The 11,280-nt window shown below is 36.8% G+C and overlaps 1 protein-coding gene across 2 annotated transcripts; it reads left to right on the top strand.

Moving 5' to 3' along the window:
• The first annotated feature begins 1,458 nt into the window (after positions 1–1,458).
• On the top strand, positions 1,459–10,888 carry LOC127424020 (golgin subfamily A member 6-like protein 22). 2 transcript variants are annotated; one of them, XM_051668785.1, is made up of 13 exons: positions 1,459–1,493; positions 1,670–1,732; positions 6,057–6,166; positions 6,312–6,462; positions 6,563–6,627; positions 6,779–6,942; positions 7,105–7,185; positions 7,290–7,386; positions 7,519–7,655; positions 9,436–9,568; positions 9,661–9,857; positions 10,080–10,173; positions 10,339–10,888. In XM_051668785.1, exons 1-13 carry the CDS (start codon positions 1,472–1,474, stop codon positions 10,441–10,443), a joined length of 1,419 nt encoding a protein of 472 aa, XP_051524745.1. In that variant the 5' UTR covers positions 1,459–1,471; the 3' UTR covers positions 10,444–10,888. The 2 variants fall into 2 exon arrangements, with proteins under 2 accessions (XP_051524745.1, XP_051524746.1); XM_051668786.1 differs by lacking the exons at positions 1,459–1,493; positions 1,670–1,732 and adding an exon at positions 2,231–2,338.
• The last annotated feature ends 392 nt before the right edge of the window (positions 10,889–11,280 follow it).

The following is an 11,280-nucleotide window of genomic DNA, read 5'->3' as shown; positions in this document are numbered from 1 at the left end:
CATGATTTTACTGTTAAAAAGCGATTCAAAATGAATTTATGTGGTAATCAATATTATGCCACAAATGCTGTCAATTGAGCTGAACTTGTATTGAACCCGGAATATTCCTTTAACTTTTTAATTTAATAGCCAATTTTAATTCTGTTAAATATGTTTGTTTGTATATGTTTAGTTCAATAGATTTTGCTTTAATTGTTCAATTAAAATGAATACTTGTTACATCATTGGTGTTATTGTGTACTTGTATATTGTAGTATTTAACAGATTGCAGAGGGATCTTTAAATCATGGATCTGTACTCCAAATAATAATTGAAAGATTTACACATTTCAATTTCATATAAAATTTCCATCAAATTGAATTGAGTAATCTTAATGAGAAGATGAATGAAAAACAGCAGGCAATCCTCCCATGACGAAATTTGATAGAAAGTATTTCAAAAGTTCTGTTTTGTTATAAGTTATCAGTAGTGGATTTTGGTATAATGTGTGATGGTGTGGATTTTTTAATATTGTGTGTAATTGCAAAGTTTATGTTTTGTTTTTTACTTTATAATACAACATGTTATTAGCTAGCAGTTAATTAAGTTAGTAGTATATAAACACTTTACAATAAGGTTCCATTTGTTAACAATACATTAATTAACATGAACTTGAACAATACTTTTACAGCATTTATTAATCATAGGTAATGTACAGTGAATTCCACCATATACTTAAGCAAATGAACATTTTTATTATTAACATTTTTAAAGTTAACATTATTTAATGCATTATGTTGAACAATAAACAATTGTATTTTTATAAACTAACATTAACCACAATTAATATATGCTGTAAACATATTGTTCATAGTTACTTTAGGATACCTAATGCATTAACTAATGTTAACAAATAGAACCTTATTATGTAAGTAATAAAATGAATATTCTCATACTGAGCGGATTGGTTCTGGCACCTAAAACTCTCAGATCATGAAATCTCCCTCTGCCACCCATTGCTGTTCCTGTTACTTCTTATTTCCATGACAACTAAAAATAAACCTTTTAGTAAATAAAGAAGTGATGCTGAGGACAGCAGTATTGTGGACAGACTTTAATACCAAATGTAATGAAAATCAAGCAGGGCTTATGTAGAATTTCCCTATTTTAACACTTTAATAAATGTTAGTAGGCCTATTATTGAAAGGAAGTAAAAAATTCTGTCAAATGTAACATTTCAACAGGCTATAAAACTATTATAATCAGTCCGTTAAACTACAATGATAAATTAAACATGTTTTCTTTCAAAACCTCCCATGTCCCCTGAAGAATCGTGTAAATCGCTGATGTAGAGTTGTATGTCAGTGTTCGATGCAGTGACGTAATTGTCTTTAACGTCATAATGGCTCGTTACGTCATCATTCCGGCCGCTATAAAAGCGGCGCTCACAGTGCTCTTCGGTCATTTGGATCATTGTTCAGTGTCGGATATCATGGATTCCAAAGCACAGTGTGGTCAGTCTACAATTCAATTAAATACATTCATATAAATAATTCATTCTTCTAAAAAACCTGTCAGTTCTGGCAAGTAGTTTTCTGTTAAGTGAAATTAAACTTAAAGCAAGTAACAGTAGAATATTCCTTTTATTTTCTGTCAAGTGCTTATACAGTTTATTATTATTATTTTACAGATAAGACGGTCAGAAGAACTCGGTTCAGGACGCTCAAAGCCCTGCAACCGGACGATAACACAGGTACATACAATGATGATAATCCCGTATAATATTAATGAATGTTGAACTGTCAGAACCGAGTGACAGATGTGAAGATGAATGAAGAAACACAGAATCTTAAAAGTCTTCCTTCGTTGCGACTCGTAAATTTAATCGGACAGCCTTAAAATAACGTGTGAAAGTAAAGAATTTAAAGACAGATGTGTATATATTACTATTGCATCCTTTAATATAATATAATATAATATAATATAACCAAGGACATGCTTATCGATTTTAGAATGTCACTATTATAGGAGGGAAGGTCATCTGGTGGATAAGTTCTAATCCCGGTTTACTGTCATTGACAACTGCTTACATTTTTAACTGAATACAATGTTATCTCAGGAAAATGGATTATTTTAATATGTGTGTAAAAATGATGTCTTTGTTTTAGCATGATTGACGATCTGTTAACATGTTGTATGGTGGCTCGGTTTGGTCAACTTTCCTCTTGAACACAAACAGACTGCAGAAATTGGTTGATGCCGTCTGTAAGGTTGTTGGGCCGAGCCATTGTCAGTAATTGATGATAGGCAAGTCTTAAGACGGAGGTCATCTTAAACTGCCCTGGCCACCCTCTTACAGGTCAGTTTGAATTGAATTGGTCCCAGGATACACTCCAAGAGAGCGGGAAACTCTTTCATTCCATTAGCAATTAGGATGTTGAACTTGCAGAATAAATTGTGGATGTAGGGTAGTATGTTTTTGTTTTATTACATTTCTATGTGGTGTGTTTTATAATTGTGATCATCGTATGTTTTTGTATTTATGGGGTCTTCTCAAAAACTCTACTGCAAACCAAATGTCCTGAAAGGGATAATAAACTTGAACTTGATCATATAATATTCAGGTTGGCTGGATTCCAAAAACAACCATGTAAATGTAAAATGGACCAAGACAAAAGTTGACCAAAAAGAGAGACAGATATTCAAAATATTTGGAAATAATTTGGTATTTAAATATATATATATTCTGTCATTCATAAGTTATTAAAGCCTTTAGGGAAACCATATCCCTATTTTATTAATGTTTTCAGGTTAAATATGAATAAATGACTTGTAATATACACCTTAAGTAGTTGGACAATATGTAAGACAATTAATCATGAAAGCCCTAAAACAGACAATTAATCATCAGTAGACATGTGCTGATATGGGGGCGCCGTATCATGGCTGACCCTGCACTCTGACCCCAGCTTAGCTGGGATATGTGAAAAAAAAAGAATTTCACTGTATATGTGCAAACATATAATGTGTGATAGATAAATATAATTATAATTATAATTATATTCAATAATAAGGTATACCATTATAATTAACATGCATAATTGTTATCGTTTGCACTTCAAAATACAGTGAAAATTTCTAGATAATCTATTAACCAAATTCTTTAGATTTTTCTGAATGCACTGTAGCATTTCCATAAAAAAAAATAAAAAAAATCAACATTCCCAACACTTGAACTCTTACTGTAAAATGAAGACATACCAAATTACTAGGAAACTAAAATTCATGTTTCTTTCTCAGTTAAACTTTTCCCTCAGAATATATCCATTGTTATTACTTGTTCGTTTGCAATGAAAATAAACCGTAATAAATTCATGAGTGCAAAATAGAAGCATTGGGCTCCACCATGCCACCATGTCTCTTTGAATCTTATATGGTTTGATCTTTGCAATGTTACTTTCTTTGTGGTCTTTTCATGTAAAAAGTACTAACTAAATCTTATAATTAAGAACAACAGTCAAATGTATTTATGTTTCAGCCTGTTTTGTAATGTAATACAATACCATACACTGTGATAATTTCTTTGGCAATTATCAGAATATGAAATTTTGATACCATCACATCCCTGATTGCCAGCCAAATTTCATTATATTAAAAAATATATATATATTTTATAATATATTGTCAATATTTAAACAATGTTTTGTTTGAAAAATATAATTCTATCATCCATGGTGTTTATAACATAACATATTTTTAATATTTTTCACATTTATTTTGGCTATTAAGATTATATTAAGCATACACTGTAAAAATAAATGTCTGTAATTTTAACGGTAAAAGACTGTAAAAAATGCTACAGAAATAAAACATTAATTGATTAACAAATATTAATTGTAAAATATACAGTAACATTTTTAAATATATTTTAAAAGACAATACAGTAGTTTTTACAATAAAATGTTGTAACAATTACATTTTTAAATGTAAAAATTATTGTGATTTTCCTGTATAATTAATTATAAAAATTTACATTGTTTAAAAAGAGAGTACTTTTTACAGTAAATTGTTAAAATTATGGTAAAATACAATAAACAAGCATTCCCAGAATTCCCTGCATGACCCATTTCATTTCATCATATTTAATGTGTATTTCTTCTTATTTTTAATATCAGTTATGTACATCGGGGTGTTCTGTTTTATATTTGATGTAGTTTAGTTAATGTTTACTGTATTATTTTAATTTCACACGTGTTACCCTGATGGTGTTTAGTGTTTGTGTGAGTGACACCGAGCGCCGTCTCTACATGTTTACTGTATTATTTTAATTTCACACGTGTTACACTGATGGTGTTTAATGTTTGTGTGAGTGACACCGAGCGCCGTCTCTACATGTTTACTGTATTATTTTAATTTCACACGTGTTACCCTGATGGTGTTTAGTGTTTGTGTGAGTGACACCGAGTACCGTCTCTACATGTTTACTGCATTATTTTAATTTCACACGTGTTACCCTGATGGTGTTTAGTGTTTGTGTGAGTGACACCGAGCGCCGTCTCTACATGTTTACTGCATTATTTTAATTTCACACGTGTTACCCTGATGGTGTTTAGTGTTTGTGTGAGTGACACCGAGCGCCGTCTCTACATGTTTACTGCATTATTTTAATTTCACACGTGTTACCCTGATGGTGTTTAGTGTTTGTGTGAGTGACACCGAGCGCCGTCTCTACATGTTTACTGCATTATTTTAATTTCACACGTGTTACCCTGATGGTGTTTAGTGTTTGTGTGAGTGACACCGAGTGCCGTCTCTACATGTTTACTGCATTATTTTAATTTCACACGTGTTACCCTGATGGTGTTTAATGTTTGTGTGAGTGACACCGAGTGCCGTCTCTACATGTTTACTGTATTATTTTAATTTCAAACGTGTTACACTGATGGTGTTTAATGTTTGTGTGAGTGACACCGAGTGCCGTCTCTACATGTTTACTGCATTATTTTAATTTCACAGGTGTTACCCTGATGGTGTTTAGTGTTTGTGTGCGTGACAACGAGCGCCGTCTCTACATGTTTACTGCATTATTTTAGTTTCACACACGTGTTACCCTGATGGTGTTTAATGTTTGTGTGAGTGACACCGAGTGCCGTCTCTACATGTTTACTGTATTATTTTAATTTCACACGTGTTACCCTGATGGTGTTTAGTGTTTGTGTGCGTGACAACGAGCGCCGTCTCTACATGTTTACTGCATTATTTTAGTTTCACACACGTGTTACCCTGATGGTGTTTAGTGTTTGTGTGAGTGACAACGAGCGCCGTCTCTACATGTTTACTGCATTATTTTAATTTCACACGTGTTACCCTGATGGTGTTTAGTGTTTGTGTGCGTGACACCGAGCGCCGTCTCTACATGTTTACTGCATTATTTTAATTTCACACGTGTTACCCTGATGGTGTTTAATGTTTGTGTGAGTGACACAGAGTGCCGTCTCTACATGTTTACTGCATTATTTTAATTTCACACGTGTTACCCTGATGGTGTTTAGTGTTTGTGTGAGTGACACAGAGTGCCGTCTCTACATGTTTACTGCATTATTTTAATTTCACACGTGTTACCCTGATGGTGTTTAGTGTTTGTGTGAGTGACACCGAGTACCGTCTCTACATGTTTACTGCATTATTTTAATTTCACACGTGTTACCCTGATGGTGTTTAATGTTTGTGTGAGTGACACCGAGTACTGTCTCTACGTGTTTATTGTATTATTTTAATTTCACATGTGTTACCCTGATGGTGTTTGTGTGAGTGACACCGAGTACTGTCTCTACATGTTTACTGCATTATTTTAATTTCACACGTGTTAACCCGATGGTGACACAGGGTTTTTTTTTTTTTTTTTTGTAAAAACAACAGGATTTTTTTTTACAGTGTAGTAACTTATGTCATTTGTCTCATTTGATCTCGGTCTAAAAACCAAATGACACCAAAGTAACTTTTTAACTTAAGAGCATTTAACTTAAGTGTACGTAAGACTATTTTATATTAACATGAAATGAATGTGATGTTTACAGATCTTAAACTGCAACCTTGGCCACCCTCTGAGATGAGGTACAAGAACCCTCTCAGTGTCCTGGAGGACATCTTTGTCCTCAGGGATCAGTTAAAACTGGAAAAGGTGCAGGTAAGAAGACTATAGGACTATTATCACATCACAAACACCCATCATAAATACTGTTGGCTGCTTTTTGATACATTCCTATTCTGTCAAAAAAAACAAAAAAAAACTGCTCTCTAATGAAATATTTGCTTCCTTTGGTCTGTTCCAGACGCGTCTTCATCAAAGCACTCTGAGTGCAGCCGAGAGAACCACCGTCTCCAGCAGGGCAAAGTCCTGCAAGAGATCTGATCTTTTTCCAAAGATCAAAGAAGGTGGGATTTTGCAAAACCAGAAGTCCAACAAACGAATGGGCCTCGTCGGTGAGTTGGAGATGAAGTTATTTGCTCTCATATATTTGGAGACAGAGACGTGTGTTTTGACTCTTAGGAGTGTCCTGTGTCTGTATTTTTATCTCCTTAGATTTTACAGCAAAGGAGACGACGAGAGACTATGTTGCCCTTCATGCACAAATAGGCTACTTGGATGTAAGGGACACTCTACTTTTTAATCATTTCAGTTGAAATTAATGTGAAATTTTGTCATTTGAAATTCTTGTACTACAGTAATGCACATGTTGCCCCATATGTCTACTTCATCGCCTTTGTGAATTTCTCTAAATTTCATCTCTATTCTCAGATAAGATTGGCACAGCAGAAAGTGGAAATGAACAGGCTTGCAGAAGAGGCCCGTGAAGGCGAAGTGAGGGTTTCTCGAGAGAAGAAAATCTTTGAAGAGAACAAAATAGAATTCCTGAAGTCCCTCGAGCAGAGCAAGAACGATCGTTTACAGGCTGAGAAAGAGTATGAATTTTGCCTTTTCATTGTTATAAAATCATGAAGCCATGCTTTTGTGGGCATTGTTGGTTTTAAGGAGAATTCACAGAGACAGTCCAACAGAGCAGTTGTAAATCAGCCTTGTTGTTTAGAAGTCACATTACTCTTAACATGTCCATTTTGATACAGAGCTCAAGATGAGGAGTTAAAGAAACAGCACACAGATGACCAGCTCAAAATGATGAAGACAGAGCAGGCCAAGACTGAAAAGTAGGTATACATGATATTACTGTGTTAACACATGTAAATGTACATGTACACAATCATCCCATTATTCATATACCTCTGTGTGCTATTTTACAACTTGTTTGCAGCGACATCTATGAGCTTGAGGAGAATCTGAAGCAGTGCGACAATTTGAAAAAATTCCTCTCCGTCATGTCCCCTCCAGAGTGGGAGTCTGAAGCTGAGGTACGTGTAATGTTGTCCCTCTTTATGCCCAATTTGCATCGTGGAAAACATTCGTTTTTCTTCATGTATCTGCATTTGTATGTGAACAACACTCACGTGTGTTTGTGTGTGTGTGTCTGTATCATACCAAAGAATCATAAGCTCTTTGTAGATGACCCTGAGAAGGTGACAGAATTGTTGATGTTCCTGGAAAGGGATGTCGAAAGAGCTTACAATGTTGCTGAGAAGGACACCACCGAGGAGCACATGGACAACCAGAAAAAATACATGTGAGTTTTTTGTACTTTTTAACGGCACCACTGGGTTTCTTTCACACTGAATGTGAAGTGACATATGGACTCTTTTCACCAGTGGCGGTTGCTTTAAGACTACACAGGAAGCGGGCCTGGGTAGCTCAGTGGTAAAGACGCTGGCTACCACCCCTGGAGTTCGCTAGTTCAAATCCCAGGGCGTGCTTAGTGACTCCAGCCAGGCCTCCTAAGCAACCAAATTGGCCCGGTTGCTAGGGAGGGTAGAGTCACACAGGGTAACCTCCTTGTGGTTGCTATAATGTGGTTTGTTCTCGGTGGGGCGCGTGGTGAGTTGTTAGCGTGGATGCTGCGGTGGATGGTGTGAAGCCCTCAACAAGCCAGGTGATATGATGCACGGGTTGACGGTCTCATACGTAGAGGCAGCTGGGATTCATCCTCCGCCACCCAGATTGAGGCGAATCACTATGCGACCACGAGGATTTAAAAGCGCATTGGGAATTGGGTATTCCAAATTGGGTGAAAAAAAAAAAAAAAAAAAAAAAAGACTACACAGGAAGCACGGCAATGACAATGCTTATAATTGCATATTGCATATAATCTCTCTAGAATTTAGATAATTATTGTCCCAGTTCAATATTTTAGGTGACAAAAGTGTGCACACTTTTTGCGATTCTTTCCAATGATGTTATCTGCATGATTATGTCCATTGGAGTTAGCAGACAAGTGGCCCATAAAACCCCATTGAAGCTGTGCTACAAATATGTGTCCCATTGAGTTCAGTGGAGCAAAAGATCGATGTGAATTGGACAAGAGGCTCTAAACGCGTCATTTTGTGTCCCACCTGGATGCCGTGCATCTCTGGGAGTCTACAGGAGGATCATGAGCGCTATTTGCATGAGAAATGATCTAATTGTGTGATCGGCCAAATTCCCTCCATGGCCTTTATCGATCATGGCCTCCTAATAATCCCCATACATGAATTGGCTCTATCACTCCACTCTATCCTTTCCATCAATAGCCGGTGTGTGGTGAGCGTTCTGGCGCACTATGGCTGCCGTCACTCAACCAGGTGGACGCTGCACACTGGTGGTGGTTGAGGAGAGTCCCCTGTTCATCACGTAAAGCGCTTTGAGTGTAGTGTCAGAATAGTGCTATACTGTATAAGTCTAATGTTCATTCATTAGACAGTGGGTTTTCAGTGTATTTTTATCCCCCCTGGAAGCTCGGCTTCTCTATCTGATGATTGGTCGAACTCTCAAATCGGCCGTCAATCAGTAGGTGCAGATTGATCGGTGGTGCAGAAGTTGGTGGCGGATTATTTAACACAATTCATTTAGTGATTATAAATCTTCACTTTGGCCATTGGCATATGTATATGTTGTAAGTAAAATTGTAAATATAAGGTTTTGTATTTTTGGTATTTAATTACCTTCAGCTTTTTTGGCAGATATTGCAAAAACAAATGTGATACTCTTACCTATGAAGAGCACAAAAAATAGGAGAGCAGACTTTACATTTAAGTAGCCTAACTAGACCAACCCCCCACAAAAGGAACAAATAAATCAATAGAGAATAATGAAATAAATAATAATAATAATATTAAAAATGGAAAAGTGCAAATACACTTTTTTGACCGACATCTGTGCTTCCTCTCTTTTGAAAAGCACAAGCCACCACTGCTTTTCACATACTTTGACGCGTTTCCGCCTTATTTAACAGTGTAAATGAAACCGTCCTTGAACAGTGTGCCACTGTGCTTCTATGCTGCCTCTGAGTTTGTATTGTATGTTTTGTCCAGGCAAAAGGAGATGGACAGGTTCATTCAAGAGACTGAGCACACCACTGAGGCAGTCGAGGAAGAGAAAAAACGAGTGGCCAACCTCAAACTGCAGATCAAGTTCTACAGCTCTGAAAAGAATAAGAGCAGAGAAGTAAGTGCACAACCTTACCCATCTGAAGTGTACACACCCAAATGCAAGAGACTTTAAATTGATCTTATCTATGTTTTTCTCTAATATAACAGAAGAAGCAGGAAAGAATTGATGAAAAGGTCAGGGAGGTGTTGGAGTGCATCGGGACTGAGTGTAGTAACCTCAGCACACTCAACAGGCTAGCTCACCTGGAGAGTCACCTGATTGAGCGCCTCGAAAAACAGGAAGAGCTGCCTGAAGGGACATTCCTTAAAGCACAGAAGGCCTACAAGAAAGAAAAGGGATTAAGGTTTGGACATACAAACACACACATGTATCACTATGAAGCTAATGTAATGCAGTCCAGCAGACCTTGAGATCTGGATTGTAATTTGATTAAAACTGCAGTGCTCTCAATCTGATGACTCATTACAGCATTAAGCATGCAGCTATCTCTATTCAATTCAATTCAAATGTGCTTCATTGTCAAATCATTTATTTTTAACAACTAATAAAACTAACTCTCTCACAGGCAACAGGCAGAAAAACTGATGGAGGTAGAAAAGAAACGGGAGGTATGGCGCAAGAAAATCTTGGAGAGAGCTCTGGCTGAGATAAAGAGACCGGTAAGTGTCACTCAGAATCTGCACTAATTGTATTTTATTTAATTATTGTTTTCCTTGTGTCTTATTAAAAACAAGAAGAACCACTGAGTTTTGCATTGCTGATTAAATATTGTAAAACTCATGAACATTGTGATTTTACCAATAATTTACATGACTTTATTCCAGACCGGTAAAAAAGAGATGACCCGCAGCTACCTTCCAGTAAACAAGAAGAGAGCAGAGTTGCTTGAACCCCTACACAACATGGGGGAGGATGACATCTTCTTTTGAACATTCACCGCTTTCCTGCAGATGAGCCATGCAACAAAAAATTAGCTGTGCAACACAACAAAGACTGTGCAATAAAAAAAATGTGCTGTGCAAAATAAAATGAAATATGTACTCTTGTTTTGCTTGGGATGAAATGCAGAAGAAAGTGCTGGAGAAAACTAAACCTGACATCACTAGAGCTGTAATTGTCAGAATGAATAGAAAACAGAATTAGCACTACACACTGTCTGTTCTGCTCATCATCTTTAGACATAACAAATAGCAAGCAGTCAGCTAATCAGGACTCACAATAAATCATGTCCAATATTCCTTGTCAGTTTACACTCTGTTACAAAATGAAAAGGAAAAACAGAATGAAAATACACCTGTATTGGTTGGTTTATGAAGTGATTTTTTATTCTGCTTCAGTTGTGTGCTTTTTGGTGCAAAATTCCGCTTTAGGGGGACTTTGCTCGTAAACGAATATCCTCATCCATTTTTAAACCACGTCCATAGGGGGCCTGGGTAGTCCAGTGGTAAAGATGCTGGCTACCACCCCTGGAGTTTGCTAGTTCGAATCCAGGGTGTGCTGAGTTACTCCAGCCAGGTCTCATAAGCAACCAAATTGGCCCGGTTGCTAGGGAGGGTAGAGTCACATGGGGTAACCTCCTCATGGTTGCTATAATGTGGTTCCTTCTCAGTGGAGCACGTGGTGAGTTGAGCGCGGATGCCGCGGTGGATGGCATGAAGCCTCCACTTGCGCTATGTCTCCGTGGCAATGCACTCAACAAGCCATGTGATAAGATGCACGGGTTTATGGTCTCAGATGCGGAGGCAACTGGGATTCATCCTACGCCA

Source organism: Myxocyprinus asiaticus, chromosome 33 (assembly GCF_019703515.2).
Source record: "Myxocyprinus asiaticus isolate MX2 ecotype Aquarium Trade chromosome 33, UBuf_Myxa_2, whole genome shotgun sequence".
Classification (NCBI taxonomy): domain Eukaryota; kingdom Metazoa; phylum Chordata; class Actinopteri; order Cypriniformes; family Catostomidae; genus Myxocyprinus; species Myxocyprinus asiaticus.
The sequence above is the reverse complement of the archived record's forward strand: the minus strand, read 5'-3'. Positions and strand labels throughout refer to the sequence as shown.